Genomic DNA, 21,342 nt, shown 5'->3' with positions numbered 1-21,342 from the left:
GACTTTCTGAAACTATTAGCCTTATAGTCAACCAAAAACACCCCACACCGAAGTAGAACACACAACTTTCGTTTTCAGAAAAAATTCAGCTGCACTTTTGAACGTTAGGATTGCAGTATAATATTGGCTTTTGCCACGTGCTTCCAGCTGTGCCCTCTGCCTAAAACTGGGGCCTTACAGGGTGGAGGGGAATTGTTTTTCTAGTCCATGAGCATTTGTGCTGTGCTATAGAAGAAAATCTTCAAAGCAGCAGCTACTTTCATGATGAAGGGATTCTTTGTGAAAGTGCCCCTTTTATTTTAGTGCAGCTCCTGAGCCAACTATATAACTTTGATGGACGCTTCCACAAAAATCCTGGGCTTCTTGAAGGTAGACACTGTTTTGGCTAGAGATCCTCTCAATCTTAAGACTGGAAATACATAAACTATCAGTTCAAATTTCATTACACATATCAACAAAAGCATAAGAGCAAGGAAATGAAGTCAAGTCATTCAACCGTATATACTCTCGGTTCCTCCACCTAGAAACAAACTTCACCACAGAGAATACACCACTATAACTCTGCCCCAGTAAGGGTAACAGTTTTCCAGCACCCACGTTCCCCTCCCACGACATATATTAAGGAGTGTGATTCCACAGAACTGTGCAGAAAGGATAGAGGTGATGAAGGCAGAGCTATTTGTGGTGGTGCTGATGTTGAAGTGCTGGGAAACTGGCATTCCTGCTGGGACAGAGTTGAGGTTGCAGTATGTCTATAGTAACGTACCACTGTGGGAATTCTGTGCCACTACAAAAGCGCAGAATTAATGTTCCCCACAGATTTCCCCCTCCCCCTGCAGAATAATTGATTCTGACATGCAGGCAAAGGGAAGCTGCAAGAGGGATCATGCTGTAGTTACACCTTTCGCCTACCAGGGACTGATGTGACACCAGAAGAGAGGGCAGCTGGCTCACAGGCCAGAGCAGCCGCGGAGAGGGAGGCTGCCTTCCTCACAGCGCCCTGCCTGTGGAAGCAGATGAGAAGGCACAGCATATGGGGTGGTTGGAGAGAGTAGGGCAGACGAGGCTGCTGGGGGATGTGGGGGGGTGTCACACAGATGGGCTAGTGGGGAGGACAGACTGGGGCAGGAGCACAGGAGCTAGTGAGGGGCTAACATTGAGCCAGGGCTGAATGGGTGTGAGGATGCAGGACCACAAGGGGACAGGGGCAGCTATGCCTGGCTGAATGGGGAGTGGAGATGCAGGGACACCTGGGGACAAGGGCAGATGTGCCTGACTGAATGGGAGAGGCTAGGAGTCAGCCAGGGTCTGCATGGAGGCGGCTCCACAACTCTAGAACAACCCCTTCCCTCCCCCCAAAAAACCCCAAACTGTTCCATACTTCTCCCATCTACACCCAACAACCCTCCAAGTTCACTCCCAGGCTCCTTCCCAGCAATTACTTTCCTCTCCCTCAGCTCTTCCTTTACACCTGACTCCCCCAAGCCTTTGCACTGCTTCCGAAGGGTGCAGGAAACACGTTTTTGTATTGTAGATTAAATGAATTATTACTCAAAATTCTGTATTAAGATGCCTAATAAGGAATCTATTTGTCAAAAAACATTTCCTGAATCTTTTTTGTTGTCTATATTGTGTGACAAAGCTCTGTCCTTGCCTCCGTGGGTCCTGTGTTTCCTGGCGGATTTCGCTAGCCTCAGAGGCTCACTGTGACCCTCCACGTAACCCTTTTCTCTCTAGAGACAACGGTCACAGTCTACTAAGCCATTTTCATCATAAGCCAGCAAGGGAGGTGAGAAGAAGTTATCCTTCCTTGCACAGTCTCTGTTGTCTCCCAGTCTCAGTGATTAATCAGGGGGCAAACGTGGGGGGGGGGGGGGGGGGGGGGGGGGGGCCGGAATCACCCTTTACTCCAAGCTCCAGCCCAGGGACCCTAATAGTATCAGCTATGGTAGCTGACCTTTTAGAATCATGACATGTACAATACCCTGGGCTACTTCCCCCACAGCAGCCCTCACTTCCTCAAGCTCCACTTCACCCTTATCTCAGGGCCTCCTTCCTTGTGCCTGATATGGTGTGTACTACTCAGTCTCTCCAACAGCGCAACTTCCTCCCACAGCTCCTGACATGCACACCCACCTGACTAACTGGGAGGCTTTTAACTAGTTTCAGCCAGCTCCTGATTGGCTTCAGGTGTCCCAATCAACCTAGCATTCTCCCTGCCTTCTGGAAAGTTCTTAATTGGCCCCAGATGTCTTAATTGAACTGGAGCAGCTGCCATTTCACTTATACTGGTACCAGGGATTTGTTTAGCCTGGAGCTAATATATCTATCTCCCACTACTTTTCTATAGCCATCTGGCCTTGCCCCGTCACAATTGGTTCAGACATACTTGCTGACAGGTATTTTGAAATAAATTACCAAAATGAGTGAAACTAGCATGATTATAGTGTTATTTTGACAAATAAAATATGCAGAACTTTTTGGCGCAGAATAACCCCAAGAGTACTAGTACATGATGGTTCTAGTACCAAAGTAGCAGCTTTCAGTGGAGTACTGTTAGATGCTTTAACTTCATTTCCTCATTTCTGTAGCTTTGTGTTAGTCATAGCTGAACTTTAACTGAGTGTTCTTGTGTGTTAACATTGATCTGAAACATACGCACAATTGCTAGCATAGCAGAATGGAAATACATGGCACCCAAATTAAAGTTATTTAGGTTAATACTCCTTATCACATTAGATTGATTGTGCTTGTATAGTATTGTAATAGCTTGAACATTTTAAAATAGGACCTGATCCTGCAGAGTTTTGACAGTCTTTTCTTTCTGTGGCTTTGATAGCAGCTCCTGGGTGCTCACCACCACTTTTGAAAAGCGGGTTATATTTAGGCTCCTAAATATGCCTTTAGGCACCTGCTTTTCAAAGTCTTGGCCAGTATACTCAAGAACATCTGTTAATAAAAGTTGTGAAAGTAAAATCTTTAAGAACAGGAACTATTGCTACAGCATTACATACTTCCTGGGGAGTAAGACACTCCAATTTTAAGTATACTGAAATAACTGTCACCTTAGTCTTCCAGGAATATTACAGCAGTGTTAGTCTATCACTGTTAGATTTCTGTCCAGAAGTAAGTGTTTCACCTTTGAGAGGAGTGAAGTGTGAATCTTCTTGAGGATGTTATCCATTTCATAAAGCTTTGGTCCCACCAAAGGGCTGTTTGGTCCAGTCAGATGACCAATATGGTCCAATCCTAGGTAGTGAAGTATTAGTATATCCCAGTCTTCTCTTTTTAAGACACCGTCCAAATGCCTGGTAACATTATCATCAACCTTGTAGATGAAAGCAAAACATTTTAGAAAAATCACATCTTCCTATTCTACTAGGAGTAAAGGAAAATTAAATTGCTTCATTTGACACCACACGTTCAAGTTCCATAGAAGTTAAGTGAGAACTGCAGGATGCTCACCAATTTTGAAAATCATATTTGCCATGTAAATCAGCTTGAAGCCAGGAACCTAACTGTAGGTACCCAGTTTCACCCCTTTCAGCCCCGGTTCCCCCCCTTTCAGCTGAAGAGACCCCAAAACAGACAAGAATGTATATATAAAAAAACAAAACAAGACAGGGCTGTCAAGCCACTGAGGGGCATTCCTTTTCTTAAAAAAAGAAACAGTTTAACCTTTTGACTAATTTTCCTCCTGTACTCCCCTGCCTTTCACCTCTATCTCCTTCCCTACTGTTCAGTAGGGTGTACTGTCTCCAATATTAACTCTTTTGTCCTTCTACTGGTTTTCATTGGAGGAGCCCAACCCCTCCCTTCCCATTCACTCTTGATACAAGTTTTTAAACTTTCTACTCAGTTTGACAGCCCATTTTGAGTTTAACATTCATTCTAGGTTCTTCTCATTTTAAAAGAAAAGCTATGTAAACATTCAGTTCAATACTAACTTGTCTATTGAGCGATCAAGGCCTTGTAATAATGGAATAATCCACACTGAAAACTTCAGATCATGTTAATGTTTCTAGAGGAGCAATGTGTATCTAATGTAGTTAAGTGGTAAAAAAAAAAAAAAAAGATTTCCACTAACTCCTGTAGGCCTAACAAAAAAAAAAAAAAAAGTTAGCTTTTCAAACATGGAATTAGAAAGTACCTATGGCAGCAGCCACCTAATGGTCTTATGGTTTACTGGAAGAAGGAATCACAACTTCCAAATATTAACTGAAATTGTAGAATTTTTTTCAGCACATGGAAACAAGTGACTTCAAAACTTGATTACTTCCCTCCTCCCTCTTTGCTAAAATAATCACATGAGCCACAAGAGCTATAAAAAAAAAAAATCTCAAGTATGGGATTAAAAATTTGGCAAGGCATATAGCACTGGTACTAACTTTGGTAGTCCTTTAAGACACTAAAATCATGTCAGAAATGAAGTGGCAGAACAGAACACAGTAATTAGACTTACGTGATTTTTAAGGTGCAAAGACACACAACTGGCCAGGAGAGGGCGATATGTGTGGGGAAGGTGGTAGGTGTGTGGCAGGAGACCCTGTTTTCTAGTGTTCAACTGCATTAAATTTCTGTTGTAAGTGATTTGTGATAAATCAAACTTTCAACACTGTTACTACACTTTCGCCACTAGGCCCAGACTTCCAACCATGAAGTCGTTCAATCCCTGCCACTATAATCTGATTATTTAGAACAAGATGGAGAGTTTAGCACAAACAGGATTACGTTAAAAGGACAAACCAATGCAGTATCCTGCTTACATCTGCATGTTACCCTACGTGTGGGCCAACATGCCGCTGCACTGCCCCAAGGGAGCACAAAGAGGCATTTTGTTTAAGAAACACAGCTCCTCCCAGGGCTCCTGCATTGCAATGGAATGGGTGTGCAGGGAAGAATAGTTTGCAGCACTCCTTTACGTAGGAGCTGAACACTTCCCCCTTCCAGCCAGCTGGCTACCACACCCCTGGCCTTCTGCAACCAGTTGTTCAGAGGAGGAAGCCCCTGGGCTTGCTTAAGCACCCAAAGCTGAAACATGGGTAGTCTTTCCAGGACTGCCCTTCATCACTCCTACACCACTACACAGCCATGTTAGAGCACATGGCAATCTAGACAAAACTGGATATTTTTGATAGCTACATGATCAGAGATCCTAGCTGTACTAATACAACTTTTATTTTTGGTTTGTATTATGGGAATGGTGAGTGGACTGAAAACATGTACAGCTTTGTTTAAAAATTCACAAAATGATCTAGTCTCCCACCACTACAAAGTTTTGTGGGTAAACCACATGAATATTAAAGGAGTTATTCACAGACCTCCTGCACATTAATGGACAAACGAAATGGCACATGCTTAATCTTTTCCAATTAATTAGACCTGGAATAGCTGTTTTTTAAAATGAGCATGCAGCTATATTAAGGGTTTTCTATTGCTCCCCCATTATTATCGTATCCAAGGACCTTCCACATGAAATTCATGGGAACAGCAAAATCCCTAGTTTCATACTGTGAATACTTTTTTTAAAATAGGGTATATCAATCCAGTTTTCAATTAGTAGCCAATGTCTTGCATACTCCAAAACATGGCCAATGTTTTTTGAGAAGAAAGTATTCACTAAAGGTTTGAAAAATGTGTGTGCTCATATGTAAAAGCTTCTTACCTCAGTATAATCTGACACAAAAAATGATGTTGTTCCATCATATTCCACAAAATGCTTTGGAAACAGTTTAACCCAAGTGTCATCACCATAAAAGACTATTCTTTTCCCAGCTGTTTTTGCCTGCCATATCAGGTTGTCTTCCAAGAGTGCTGGAGAATTAAGGTTCATGATAACATCAATGAAGCCAGGTATGCTACCAGTCATCAAAGCCTAGATAAATAAAGTAAAGTAAAGTAAACAGCAGAAGCTAAGGAAGTATTTGACACTTGTGTGAAAAATAATGAGGTAAAATTAACAGTCGCCTGGCAGGGGGGGTGGGAGGGGGAGAGAGAATCAGGCTTACAATGTCAAAGCCTAATAAATGAATTAACCCATGAATTGCCATACTAGAGTCCAGTATCCTGTCTCTCACTGTAGTCACTGGAGCTATACTGAAAATGCTCATTCAGGGCAAACCGCAAAGAATAGGGCAAACGATCCCCACAATTAGTGGTTTAATCTATAATTAGGTTTCACCAAGCTAATGACCAAACAGCTTCTTGCTCTCCTGGTTACCAAGAAGCCGAAACACAGTTCACTTTAAGCAATCCAGCCTTTGGCTCCCACCCAGACAGCCAAGTCTAATATAGTGAGGGTTAAACTTTATTCACCATATGTAAAGTTCTACCAGCCCCAAGAGACCCAGACACATTACCCATCAGGTCAATGAATATTTCAGAACTTTCTGCCAATCCTTATCAACTAAATCTAAGATTTATTAATAACGAAAAGAAAAAAAAAGTTTCTATGGTTAAAGATTATACATACAGATACGAGTAAAGTCCTTAGGTCAGTTTCATAGCAGAGATGGTGAGGCTGCTGATCTGTAAAAATCTTTTTGGAATCAGTTTAAAAGGTTATAGTCCAATAGGCAGTCCATATGCAGAGTTTGTTCAAATTCTTCCACGAAAATTGCAGGGTTAATCCAGAGCAGACTAGAGCCCTCAGTTTTACAGGTTTAGACTTTCCCTGTCAAAGTTTAAGCAGATCCAAGACAGCAAGGTTCAGGCCTGAAACTTCCTTTATAGCTTGAAGCTCAGTGGATAAGCCTCTTGGCAGCAAATGATTACAGCAGGCCTTTCTTGATGAAGAATAGGTAATGTACACTGTTGCTCTAAAGCTAATCTTTGTTTCCTAGGCATACACTGGTAACTAGTTGCATTCATTAGCATAAGGCAATTAATCATTCAAACAATTCACAGGTAGTTTTACTATGCAGAATCACAAATTTCAAAGAGAAATTAAGGCAATATTACACCACAAGTCTCATCTAAATAAGATCCCTTTTGATCTCCGAATCAACAGAATACAGTAATGCAACATTATAGGCAGGAACAGAAATCTAGCACCCACAAGCTAATTAGACCACATTGTTAAACTTTTAACAAGATATCGGTAAACACAGACAAATACAAGAAGTATCTACTTTTAATCCTCTTACAATACAGACCTACATACCTAAGACTCTAGTCTAGATAACAGGGCCCTGTTATCTATTTACAAGCAATGGCCCTGTTTACCATTTCAATACTCTTCTAATATGTCCTCCTAAGGGTTACTTTCAGGTCAACCAGCCTACTGGTTCCTTAACCGCTGGTTCAGCATCACAACAAACTGCCACACCAGAGGGCATCTAGTCCTGTACCCTGTCTCTGACATTAGCCAGTGCTAATTAGTTTACATGAAGGTACAAGAAATCCCATAATGGATCATTTTCCCATAGGGGAAAGCCCAGGCAGTAGTTGCGTTTAAGCCCACACGGACACAGCCCATAGTAAAAGCTTCTACACTTATATTATGTAAGGATAAAAAATTTACAATCCATAACAACGTCATTTTAAAAAAATCCTGCTAAGCTCTTGGCCTCAATTAGGGACAGGAATATTCACATACTGTGCTCTGAGTAGCAACAAAAAAGATTTCTGATTTAACCGATTTTGTGGAACCTTACCAAATGTTAAGGATGACTCAACTAAAAACAAAAGTTCTCAAAAGAGGGAACAAAATTTAGGAATAAGGGAAGGGTGTATTAATCATGGATGGCAAGAGAGTTTCTAAAGAACAGCCTAAAAATAAATATTTGAGCGGGCACAGATGTTTTCAAACATCAGCCCATAGACAGCTGCCAAAAAAATTTGCAAAATGAGAAAGTTTCAGCCCAAGGAGGCAGAAGCCTTCTTGTTTTCATGGAAGTAAGTGTTTACAGAGATAAAGTATTGTTTATGCCTCTGCTGGTCTAAAAATATCAGACTGTTAGCCAAAGCAGAGAAAAGTACAGCCCTCACCAAGGACTCCAATATAGGTACAGAAGACTATTTATGTACTGAATTATTTGATTGCATTTATTTTTCCATTCTGAGAACAGAAATAATGGTGTACAATTGACAATGTATGTTTGGCTAAGAAGCTGCTGTATCTTGCAATGTTGTTTTCTTTATGTTTGCATCTTTTATAAAGCTATAGTTATCTGGGCAGAAGCAGTGGGATTCTTTGATGTTACGTGTACTCAAACTTTGTATCTGAGATGAAATAATTTAAGACAGCCTCCAGGTTTGTGTACAAATAGCATGAAACAGGAGGGAAAAATTCAAGTGATTAAGAGTTTTACTATGAATGAAATTCTAGGATCCTACCATTTTCTTTATATTACATTCTATAATATTGTTGGTTAGTTTTGCAGACTTACTGGTCTGCTGAGCTCAGCAACACCAAACAACTTATTCTCTGCAAATTTCCATTTTAGAGCAGAAAGTGTAGGCAAAGCAATTTGGTTTCCCAAATTCAAATTATCTAACCTAAAAATGAATAATCACTATGCAGTTGAAATTGAACAAGTTTGAGACCCAGCTAGAATATACTGATGCTTAATCCACCCGTACAGGCTTCAGATCCAGATAACAGATGCTGCTATGGTCATCACCAGTCCCAAAAAGAGAGCCACGCAGCCCTGGATTTCTGTTACCTTAATCATCATTGAACAACATCACATTGCTTCTTTGAGAAGAGATATGGTCATATTGTAATCCAAATTGTGTTCGCAACCATGACCGGAGTCCCAGGGGAGCCAACTGATGTCACTCAATTAGGGTGAACTGCAAAGAATGGGGAAGACAATCTCCAAAGCTGGTGGATATTCCAATATTTAGATTTACCAAGCCAGCACAAAACAGCTTCTATAATACCTCACTGGTTACCAAGAAGCCAACAACACAGTCCCTTAAAGTAACCCAGCCTTAGGCGTCCACCCAGACACCCAAGTCAAATAGGATAAGGATTACTGAAAATCTTATTCATCACACAAAAACGTTCTACCAATCCCAAAGGATCGGACACATTACCTCCCAGGTTAATGAATATTTCAGATTTTACCCAAACACATGCTGACAGCCAATTCTTATTAACTAAACTAAAATTTGTTAAAAAAAAAGAGAAGAGACTACTGGTTAAAAGATCAATATACATACAGACAGGAGTACAGTTCTTGAGATTAGATTCATAGTGGAGATGGTGAGCTTTGTAGCTGCAAAGAGTTATTTCAGAAATAGTCCATAGGTTATAGTCCTATGTTCACATTCAGGGTGATTCAAGATTAGGACTGGAGATCTCAGTCTTGGTTTTAAGCTTCCCCTGCATGAAGCATCAAGCAGATCTGAGATAAAAAGGATTGGGACCCAAGGCATCTTTATACATTTTCAGGCCTTCTTGTGACAGCTTGGAGTCCTTAGGCGAACAATAGGCACTCATGGGGACTTTGAAGAGGACCCATTTCCTAAGCATCACCAATAATTATCTACACAGATTAACATAAGGCAATTGCCTGCTTTCCAACAGTCTCAGGTGATTTGCTATACATTTCAAAGAGAGACTAATAGAGCGATATCCTAGATTCACAATTTAAATATTAATATTCCCTTTTGATCTCTGAATCAATAGCTATAGTGACAGACAAAAATGTCTGTTTACATGGCTAACATTTAACAAGAAATAAGCACATACATACAATTAGTATCCCCTCCAGTTCTCTAACAATACAGGTTGCATTTCAAAGTTCTAGCTTATCTAACATGGCGTGGCCTAATTACCATTCACACTCTTTTCTAACATTTCTAATGGTTGTCTCTGGATCAATTAGCCTGCAAGCTGCTTAACCCTTTCTGGCTATGCATCACAGCAACAAAGCCACTCACACTGTCTGCAAAGCTTTTATGGAAGCCAAGGCTATTGCACTCAAGAAGCTTCAGCCAGGAACAACATCACCTCCTTATATAAACATTTGCACAACCTTACTGATGAGAAAGGTCATTCATTCAGAGTTTGTAGCAATGATGTTACAGACTGCTGGCTTGTAAAGTCTCTGATAACTTCTAAAAGATGGGAAGGTCCTCAGATCATAATCAATATGCTCTTTTCAGTTGTAAATCCACAGTCCAGAGCACAAAACAGACAAGATGGAGATATTTCCAGGGTCTTTCATAGCCTTTGCTATGTGGATGGTGTGACGTTACACTCCGTATTCTTATGGAAATATGCTTATGATATGAATATGGCATAACAGATATATTTTATGCAAGATGGGTCTTGTAAGGTGTCATTGGAAAGGTTATAATTTACTGAATGTGATTATCCAATTTGTATGCATGTATCATTTCTGTATCTAAAGTTATGAATATTGACTAGGTAACAATTACAATTGGGTGTGTACTTGGGGAACATCCCCTCCCCACAAGACAACAGGCCATCAGCCTTGATGGGCAATTGGAAGAAACAATAAGACTTTGAAGATACTAATCTCTCTCCTTCCTGAGAGGCGTCCTGGGACATAGCTGTGACACTACTAGGTCAGGTGATCCTGTCACCTAGTACTAAACACCATCTTGGACTTCTAGTAATTTTCCACTAAAAGAGGAGGGAGGTCAAGACTGGGAAACAAAAGATTCCTGCCTTATGTAAATCTTATTTAAGGCTGGGGAGTAAGGTAAACAGGACTCTTCTCCATTGCCTTCCTGCCCAAGAAAACAGACTGAGCTGTGGGAAAGGCAAGGGCTGACTTCAGATTGAGACAGAGGAGTCTAGTCTGTAAAGAGAAATACCTGGAACTCTAAGCTATAGAAACTCTGCAACTTCCTAAAACAACATTTAGGATAAGAAATTACTTCTTGAAACTAGTCTCTAAGATCTTAAGCTTAGTATGCGTGTTTTGTTTTATTTGCTTGGTAATCTGCTTTGTTCTGTTTGCTATCCCTTATAATCACTTAATCTGCCTTTTATAGTTAATAAACTTGTATTTGTTTATTATTAAACCCAGTTTGTGCAATTTATAACTCGGGGGTGGGGGTGAGAAGTTGTGCATACCTTCCTCCAGATTGAGAGAGGGGGCAAATTTATGAGCTTACATTGTATAGATTTCTCTACAGCGCAAGATTTTATTATTTTAGGTGTACTTTCCAGAGGGGAGCTGCATTTGTGTGCTGGGCCATTTCCTAGCTGAGTCTTCTCATGGAGAACTGCTTGCAGCCTCTGAGATTCTACAGCTGGTGCGTCCCTACCTGAGTGTGTGTGCTGCCAGCAGCCAGAGAGCTTAATTCAGCAAAACTAGTGGAGCAGGCAGATTCAGTGAAATCCCAGGACATCAGGTGGCATCCCAGAAAGGGGGACTAACCCATCACAGATGGAAATTTACTGACCCAAACAAAGCTCACAGTTTCAGTTTGTGGGAAACTATTGGCACAAGATGAAGTCCAGGGTCACATGAGCAAGTCACATTCCCTTACATGGCTTGCTGACTCACAGGGGCAGCCATTACCCATATTCTGGCTGGGGCATCCACAGAAAGGCTCACCAGGCAGGATGAGTTTCTTCTATGGCCCATTGTGAGAGTCAATTGCCTTTGAAGCGCCATCAACATCTGGCTTCAATGTAGATTTTACCTGGTGGGTGTTACTCCACGAACAAACATCTGGGATGCAGATATATATAGCCAATATTCATAACTTCAGATACAGTGGTACATGGATTTAAGCAGGATAAATCACCTTTAGCAAATCATAACTTTTCCATTGTCACCTTACATCAGGGTGAGCAAACTACGGCCTGAGGGACAGATCTGGCCTGAGAGCCATTTTAAGCCGGCCCACGAGCTCCCACTGGGGAGTGGGGTCTGGGTCTTCCCCCGCTCTGGCGCTCCAACCAGGGGCACAGGGTCAGGGGCTGCACCACGTGGCTCCCGGAAGCCAGGGCATGGCCCTACTCTGGCTCCTACATGCTCCTGCTCTATGCGCTCCAATGGCCATGCTCTAGTGGCCCCCTCCAGCACTCCAGTGGGAGCTGCAGGGGCGGTGCCTGCGGACAAGGCAGGGAGTGCAGAGCAGCCTGGCTGCACCTCCACATAGGAGCCAGAGAAGGGACATCCCGCTGCTTCCGGGAGCCGCTTGAGGTAAGCGCCGCTCGAAGCCTGCACCCCTGAGCCTCTCCCCATGCCCCAGACCCCTGCTCCAGCCCTGATCCCTCTCCTGCCCTCCAAATTCCTTGATCCCAGCCCAGAACACTCTCCTTCACCCCAAACCCCTCATCCCCAGCCCCACCCCAGAGCCTGCACCCCTTCCCACACCCCTACCCCAGCCCTGATCCCCCTCCGAACCTCTCAGTCCCAACCCAGAGGGTCCTCCTACATCCCAAACTCCTCATCCTCAGCCCCACCACGGAGCCCACACCCCCAACCAGAGCTCTCACCCCCTCCTGCACCCCAACCCCAATTTTGTGAGCATTCATGGCACGCCATACAATTTCTATTCCTAGATCTAGCCCTCGGGCCAAAAAGTTTGCCCACCCCTGCCTTACATGATGTACTTTGTACAAAAGTTTTGCTGAAATTGTCTAACAGTGGCAATTATCAATGATACATATGGTCATATTTCAATCATACACCATCACAATCCATAAAGAAGCTTAATAGAAATAGGGCAGCAGGAATCTGGGCCAGCTATTCTTTTGTGGCTCCAAATGCCATCCAATGTTATCCGGGGACCACAGTCAGTCCTGCCCAACGGCAAAAAGGCATTATTTTACTGCTGTGGAAAGATTGTTTTAACTATTACGGCATTAACTCTTCTATCCATCGCTGCGAAAGTTTTTACTTTGGTCTCGTTGGCCCAAGTTGCTGATATATTAAGAAGCAAGAGAAGACGACAACAAGCTGGCTTTACTCTTGGCTGTTCCATGATGGAACAAATTTCACAGCATGACAGCTTGTTGAGAAAAGAAGAGAATTCAAGCACCCCATTCACATTGTATTTGTGGATATCAAGGCAGAGTTTGACTCTGACAGAGAATCACTCTGGCTGACCTTTAAACTCGCAGGCCTCTCTGACAAGTATTGAAGAACATTCCATCTCTTATATGACAACTCCTCAGGCTGTGTTCTTGTAAATGGGAAAAAAATCGCCTTCTTGCAAATTAGGTCAGATGTTCAACAAGGATACTGCCCCAGAACTCTTCAATGCCATCATAGACTATGAGCTTGACCACACATTAAGTAAATGTCATTCAGACATACGCATTGTTAGGTGACTGGAGAGCCCCGAAACAGGCCACACCCTGAGACACTCCTGTTTCCCTGTGGTGAGGCACCTTTATCCTTTCTTGTTTTTAATGTTATCTTTTTAGTATGTGTTTCAGGTTTTCCAGCAGTAGGGGGAGCCATGATTGGGGCATGTCTGGACATGCGGTGTATATTCCTGTCATAGGGCGCATGCATTGCCTACGTATATACACAAGTGTCTTAAAAGCTTCTCTGTGGGGTGTGGTAAAGTGGTGACAGACTCTAGACAGAGAAACAGATTCATCTGACCACAGCTCGTACGCCTCGCCATGCCACCTGGCAGGAAGTGAGATTTTACTTACTCACTATAATTGTAGCCTAAGATTGTGTATTTAGGTCCTACTGTAGTTTTCAACAAATTATTAAAGCCACCTTGTCTCTCTCAAACTTGACTGAATTGCTCTGGAGGAAGGGCCGTTCGTAACAGCCTAAAATACAAGAACCTCACTGACACAAATTTTGTCAACAACACAGCATTAGTTGTTGAATCAGTGGACGAGCTGATTGCAGTATCTAAACCCCTAGAAAGTTCACTTGCAAAAGTCAGCCTGAAAATTAATTGGGGCAAAAACAAAATTATTCTAGCTGGCAACTTTGAACAGGCTGTGGGCTCTAGCATTTAGTGGATGACCGAGTACAGATTGTCAGCAATTTCACCTATCTGGGCTCTGTTTTGGATAACATGGGCAGCAAAAGAACTTGAAACTTACACTGCAAAAGCATTGTCAGTAATGGGACACTTCATGAAGAACGTCTTGCAAATCAAACATCTTGATCAGTAGAGAAAAAATGCTGAGGATATACAATGCTTTGGTGGTCTGAATCCTGACCTATGGGACTGAAACATTGCCCCTCACTGTTTAGATTGAAGAGATATTGGACGCCACTCAAATGAACCAACTCTGAGTGACTGAAAACACAAAATGGTTCAAATTCAAGCCAAATGAAGAGAACCAACTAATTAGGTCCCGCTCTCTCAAACGGTCGCCCAATGCTCTCTAAGGTAGTATGGTCAATTTCTCCGAATGCCTACCAATCTTCCCCACGAGAATCATCTTTGACTTGAATCAAATGAAAGCAGGATGGAAAAGACATACAAATGTATCCCCAGAAGACCTAAAATATGATGGTTGGACAGCAACAGACACCTGTCCCTAGCAGGCATTCTACCTTGTAATACACCACGTTTGGTTCAGGACAGAACAAAATGGGGGCCTGTAATGCATTCTGTGGCATCTATGCTGCATAGACAGCATGAGAACTATCTATCTAGCTATGCAACTAGAAGGGATGCAAGCTTTTTCATTTTTTAATTAAACATTTGATTCTAGAGAAGACGACAGACCCTAATTCCACAACTGCCATGGAATTTTAAGAACAAGGAATTTCAACAACCCAGCTGGGAAAGAAACTTGAGAAGTTGTTCCCTCCTCCAGTAATATTTATTCTGTTTAATTTTAACTTTTGTTCTTTGAAACAAAGCTTCTATACAGCAAACATTCCAATCATGCAACCAAAGTATTGGAGAGACATTTTAAAGTCATATTATTCAAAAAAATAATCTTGGTTTCAAAAGACAGTTATGGTTCCTAAGTGACTATAGAGTAGTTTCTTACCAGATTATTTACATAATCTAAGCACTAAGAGCAAAGAAATGAATAGTTAAGTACATAAAGCTTACATGACTCACAAACACATTTTTATCTAATACAAAGAAATGCTTGAACTCTGACTTAAAGATTTCAACATCTTGATTTCAGCATCTTTTAACAGATACTGTTCGGACAATATATTTAAACGATTACATTTTTCATGAAATACTCACAATTGCTGTTTGAGACTAATGTACCGGGAGTTTAACAGCAGTGAGTATGACTGTGAGCCTGGGTGCCCCTCAATACCAACTGGCAGATGGCACACCATACTATAACTCACATCAGGCCTGACACACATTGCCACAACACATGGTTGTCATAATCTGTATTTAAAAGGTGTCACGCGAAGGATCATATGCAACCTGGTAACATGCTGGTCCCAAAAATCACTATGTGGTATAGTTACAAAGTGTATAGAAAGAGTTTGAGATGTGCGCTGGAAATAGATTTCTAAAATGTGTTTGGCAGGAAGCACATAAGACCAGCCTGCCCTAGACCAAGGAATGTGCACTTATCTAATCAGTGTAATCACAGGCAGAGGACAATGCATGCACATTTATATATAAAGGTAAACAAAGCCATCAAGCTAAACAAGCAGGGGAGAAGACTGCTTAACAATCACACCATGGGACCGAATCTGCACCCAAGGAAATCTTCATGGCTCTTTAAACAGAGACAACCTAACTAATATAAGCGGGAACAAAGACATTTTAGTTATCCATCACGGAAGTGACTCAGGGTTCAGTGCCCTGTGAGCCTATGAAAGCCAGATCCTATTGGCCTGGAAGGAAAGAATAGCAGGAAACTGATCCAGACTTTAAAGTGAGAAGGAACCATCATGATCATCTAGTCTGACATCTTGCACATCGCAGGCCAGAGAACCTTACCCACCCACTCCTGTAATAGACCCTTAACCTCTGGCTGAGTTCCTAAAGTCCTCAAATCTTGGTTTAAAGACTTGAAGTTACAGAGAATCCACCATTTATTCTAGTTCAAATCAGCAAGTGACCCATGTCCCAAGTTGTAGAGGAAGGCAAAAAACCCCAGAGTCTCTGCCAGTCTGACCTGGGGGAGAATCTGACTCTAAATACGGTGATCAGTTAGACCCTGAGCATCTGGGCCAGACACCTGGGAAAGAATCATAGAATCATAGAATATCAGGGTTGGAAGGGACCCCAGAAGGTCATCTAGTCCAACCCCCTGCATGAAGCAGGACCAATTCCCAGTTAAATCATCCCAGCCAGGGCTTTGTCAAGCCTGACCTTAAAAACCTCTAAGGAAGGAGATTCTACCACCTCCCTAGGTAACGCATTCCAGTGTTTCACCACCCTCTTAGTGAAAAAGTTTTTCCTAATATCCAATCTAAACCTCCCCCATTGCAACTTGAGACCATTACTCCTCGTTCTGTCATCTGCTACCATTGAGAACAGTCTAGAGCCATCCTCTTTGGAACCCCCTTTCAGGTAGTTGAAAGCAGCTATCAAATCCCCCCTCATTCTTCTCTTCTGCAGACTAAACAATCCCAGCTCCCTCAGCCTCTCCTCATAAGTCATGTGCTCTAGACCCCTAATCATTTTTGTTGCCCTTCGCTGGACTCTCTCCAATTTATCCACATCCTTCTTGTAGTGTGGGGCCCAAAACTGGACACAGTACTCCAGATGAGGCCTCACCAATGTCGAATAGAGGGGAACGATCACGTCCCTCGATCTGCTCGCTATGCCCCTACTTATACATCCCAAAATGCCATCGGCCTTCTTGGCAACAAGGGCACACTGCTGACTCATATCCAGCTTCTCGTCCACTGTCACCCCTAGGTCCTTTTCCGCAGAACTGCTGCCTAGCCATTCGGTCCCTAGTCTGTAGCGGTGCATTGGATTCTTCCATCCTAAGTGTAGGACCCTGCACTTATCCTTATTGAACCTCATCAGATTTCTTTTGGCCCAATCCTCCAATTTGTCTAGGTCCTTCTGTATCCTATCCCTCCCCTCCAGCGTATCTACCACTCCTCCCAGTTTAGTATCATCCGCAAATTTGCTGAGAGTGCAATCCACACCATCCTCCAGATCATTTATGAAGATATTGAACAAAACCGGCCCCAGGACCGACCCCTGGGGCACTCCACTTGACACCGGCTGCCAACTAGACATGGAGCCATTGATCACTACCCGTTGAGCCCGACAATCTAGCCAGCTTTCTACCCACCTTATAGTGCATTCATCCAGCCCATACTTCCTTAACTTGCTGACAAGAATGCTGTGGGAGACCGTGTCAAAAGCTTTGCTAAAGTCAAGAAACAATACATCCACTGCTTTCCCTTCATCCACAGAACCAGTAATCTCATCATAAAAGGCGATTAGATTAGTCAGGCATGACCTTCCCTTGGTGAATCCATGCTGACTGTTCCTGATCACTTTCCTCTCCTCTAAGTGCTTCAGGATTGATTCTTTGAGGACCTGCTCCATGATTTTTCCAGGGACTGAGGTGAGGCTGACTGGCCTGTAGTTCCCAGGATCCTCCTTCTTCCCTTTTTTAAAGATTGGCACTACATTAGCCTTTTTTCAGAATTTTCAGATGTAAGTCCGAGCCCTCCCCATCCAGTGTCCCATCTCCGAAGGTTGGAGATATTTTCTAAAAGTCATCACGGACAATACCATCCCCTCCAGTCTTGAAACAAGTTAGATTTTTTTGCCTCCACTACCCTTGGAAGACTGTTCCAGAACTTCACTCCTCTGCTGCCTAGAAACCTGCATCTAATTTAAAGCCTAAACTTGTTGATGGCCAGTTTATAGTTATTTGTACCAGTGCCAACATTGGCCCTTAAATAATTGCTCTCTTTCCCTGGTATTTATCCCTCTTTATTTATCGACACCAATCATATCTCCCCCTCAGCCTTCGTTTTGTTAGACTAAACAAGCCAAGCTTCTTAAGTCTCCTGCAATAATGTAGGTTCTCCATTCCTCCGATCATCCTAGTAGTCCCTCTCTGCACGTGTTCCAGTTAGAATTCATCTTTCTTAAACATGGGAAATGAGAATTGCACCCATAATTCCACATGAGGTCTCACCAGCACCTTGTATGTCGGTAATATCACTTCCTTATCTCTACTGGCAATACCTCATCTGATGCATCCGAGGATTACATTAGCCTTTTTCATAGCCGCATCACATTGGCAGCTCAGAGTTATTCTGTGATCAACCAATACACCCAGGTCTTTCTCCTCTGTTGCTTCCAACTGATATCTCCCCAGCTTACAGCAAAAATTCTTGTTAGTCCCTAAATGCATGACTTTGCACTATTAAGTTTCATCCCATTTCTATTACTCCAGTTTTCAAGATCATCCAAGAGGACTTTCTGACCTCCAGAAGGGAGCATTCCATGCTGAACCATCCCTTCAAATCCTTGTAAGCTTTTTGCTTTCTCTTGGTAACTTGTCTGACATGCTTATTCATCCAATTTGATCTGCAACCTTCCCTACAATTTTTTATCTATCCCCTTGCTTGGGATGCAGGCTCCAGATAGTTTCTGCAACTTTGACTTAAAGTAATTCCAAGCCTGCTCCACATTCAGATCTTTGAGTTCTTCAGTTCAGTCCACTTCCCTAAGTAATTCCCTTAATTTTTTTAAGTTGCCCTTTTGAAATCAAGGACCCCAGTTACTGACCTATTTTGTTTATCCTTAGCTGAACCTGAATTAACTCATGATCACTCCAATCAAGGTTGTCCTCTACAACCAGTTCTTCTGTGAGGTCCTTGCTACTTACCAAAACAAAATTACCTCTTTTTGATGTGGTGAAGAATCTGTCAGCTAACACATCCAGGAATATCTGGGCCCTACCATTATTAGTAGTGCTTGTCCTCCAATCTATATCTGAGAAATTAACATTCTCCATAATCACACAATTCCCAGAAGTATTTATTTCATTAAAAATATTAAAAAGGTCTCTATCCATTTCAGATCCTGGGAGTCTGAAGCAGACCTCAAGTAATATAGGTTAGAAATCTGTTTACACAAAGATAGTAACTTGCTGAAATTAAGTTTTAGTCACCAGAAAATGTGTTTTATTTTGTTTTACTTGCAACCACATTTGTTTCTTTTATTCTTACTTATCACTTAAATCTCTGTTCTTTGTTAATAAGCTTATTCTGGTTTTATTATAAAAAAATCTCAGTGTCATATATTAAAGTGAATTTTGAGTCTTCAGCTAAACTAGTAAGCTGCCGTGCACTCTCTTTGGAGGCAGCAAACTTAATTTCTAAGAGTGTCCAGTGAAAGGGACTGGACGCTGCAGAGAGATGTCTCTGGGAAACTCGTGAATTGGAGTTCTTTGATTGTTACCTGCAAGGAAAGATTTGGCCTGGCAAGGTAGAAGGAGTGGCATGTCAAAGCAGCAGCAAACGGTCTCTCCTGCTGAAGTTGATTGGGGGTAATGCAGTAGCTTACAGTTCTGGGTACCTTAAGCAGAACATCACAGAGACATTGGAGAGCTAATATTTAGTTGTAATAGACTTCATGCCTACAATAGGGCTGAAGTTTCAATGACTCACTGTAACTTACATTTAAACAGAAACCACAACTCCCTAGCACACAGCCTTCTGTCCCCAAGATGTCAGGTAGTCTGAGAGAATTCCCTGATTGAGTCACACTGAATCTGATCTTCAAAGTTGGAGTGAACATTGGGGACCGAGCACTCTGCTCTCCTGGTCCAACAAACCCTCTCAGCCAGGTAAAGATCAGAGGCTTCTCTATCCCCAACTACCTTAGATATTTTCAGATCATCATAGGAAAGTATATCACCCAACTATAAGACCACTGGGCAACAAGCTGGTAGAGTAATACAATCACCGTGCATCAAAAACTGTCAGTGGCTTAACCCCAAATCAGCTCCAATGATCACCTTGGCGTGGTTCACCACAAGATTAAATCAGTTGAAGTACACAAATACACACGTGTCCACAATCCGATCAGAATGCACCCACAAGCAACACAGACGTTTTGCAAAACTATGCTGCCACAGTAAAGAACATTACTTCTAGTCCACAAAAACCATAAAATCATGGATGGCAGAACAATTTTGTCCAGTGAACTAACCAATCGCTGGACCCAAGCGCTGACTACTGCAAAGAGCTCTCAACCTATTCTACAGAAAATCATAGAATCATAGAATATCAGGGTTGGAAGGGACCTCAGGAGGTCATCTAATCCAACCCCCTGCTCAAAGCAGGGCCAATCCCCAATCAAATCATCCCAGCCAGGGCTTTGTCAAGCCTGACCTTAAAAACTTCCAAGGAAGGAGATTCTACCACCTCCCTAGGTAACGCATTCCAGTGTTTCAACACCCTCCTAGTGAAAAAGGTTTTCCCAATATCCAACCTAAACCTCCCCCACTGCAACTTGAGACTATTACTCCTTGTCCTGTCCTCTTCTACTACTGAGGATAGTCTAGAACCATCCTCTCGAACCATCTCTCAGGTAGTTGAAAGCAGCTATCAAATCCCCCCTCATTCTTCTCTTCTGTAGACTAAACAATCCCAGTTCCCTCAGCCTCTCCTCATAAAAGTCATGTGTTCCAGACCCCTAATCATTTTTGTTGCCCTTCGCTGGACTCTCTCCAATTTATTCATGTCCTTCTTGTAGTGTGGGGCCCAAAACTGGACACAGTACTCCAGATGAGGCCTCACCAATGTCGAATAGAGGGGAACGATCACGTCCCTCGATCTGCTCGCTATGCCCCTACTTATACATCCCAAAATGCCATTGGCCTTCTTGGCAACAAGGGCACACTGCTGACTCATATCCAGCTTCTTGTCCACTGTAACCCCTAGGTCCTTTTCCGCAGAACTGCTGCCTAGCCATTCGGTCCCTAGTCTGTAACTGTGCATTGGGTTCTTCCGTCCTAAGTGCAGGACCCTGCACTTATCCTTATTGAACCTCATCAGGTTTCTTTTGGCACAATACTCCAATTTGTCTAGGTCCCTCTGTACCCTATCCCTGCCCTCCAGCGTATCTACCACTCCTCCCAGTTTAGTATCATCCGCAAATTTGCTGAGAGTGCAATCCACACCATCCTCCAGATCATTTATGAAGATATTGAACAAAACCGGCCCCAGGACCGACCCCTGGGGCACTCCACTTGACACCGGCTGCCAACTAGACATGGAGCCATTGATCACTACCCGCTGAGCCCGACAATCTAGCCAACTTTCTACCCACCTTATAGTGCATTCATCCAGCCCATACTTCTTTAACTTGCTGACAAGAATACTGTGGGAGACCGTGTCAAAAGCTTTGCTAAAGTCAAGAAACAATACATCCACTGCTTTCCCTTCATCCACAGAACCAGTAATCTCATCATAGAAGGTGATTAGATTAGTCAGGCATGACCTTCCC

The 21,342-nt window shown here is 42.6% G+C and overlaps 1 protein-coding gene across 14 annotated transcripts in view; it reads right to left on the bottom strand.

The window, feature by feature from the left end:
* The window catches only part of PIGG (phosphatidylinositol glycan anchor biosynthesis class G), a 154,472-nt gene that overhangs the window by 124,820 nt on the left and 8,310 nt on the right, over positions 1–21,342 (bottom strand). For 13 of the 14 annotated variants that reach the window (XR_005225869.2, XR_005225868.2, XM_037902271.2 and 10 more), the window contains exons 3-4: positions 5,666–5,875; positions 3,140–3,328 (exon numbers count right to left, since the gene is read on the bottom strand). Coding sequence is in view for 12 of the 14 variants with exons in the window: in XM_037902271.2 (XP_037758199.1) it covers positions 3,140–3,328; positions 5,666–5,875 (399 nt within the window). In the remaining 2 variants the exon portion in view is untranslated. The remainder of the gene's footprint in view (positions 1–3,139; positions 3,329–5,665; positions 5,876–21,342) is intronic. The other variant, XM_037902274.2, reaches the window with a different exon arrangement.

Source organism: Chelonia mydas, chromosome 5, assembly GCF_015237465.2.
Source record: "Chelonia mydas isolate rCheMyd1 chromosome 5, rCheMyd1.pri.v2, whole genome shotgun sequence".
Taxonomy (NCBI): domain Eukaryota; kingdom Metazoa; phylum Chordata; order Testudines; family Cheloniidae; genus Chelonia; species Chelonia mydas.
This window is presented reverse-complemented; position numbering and strand designations above follow the sequence as displayed.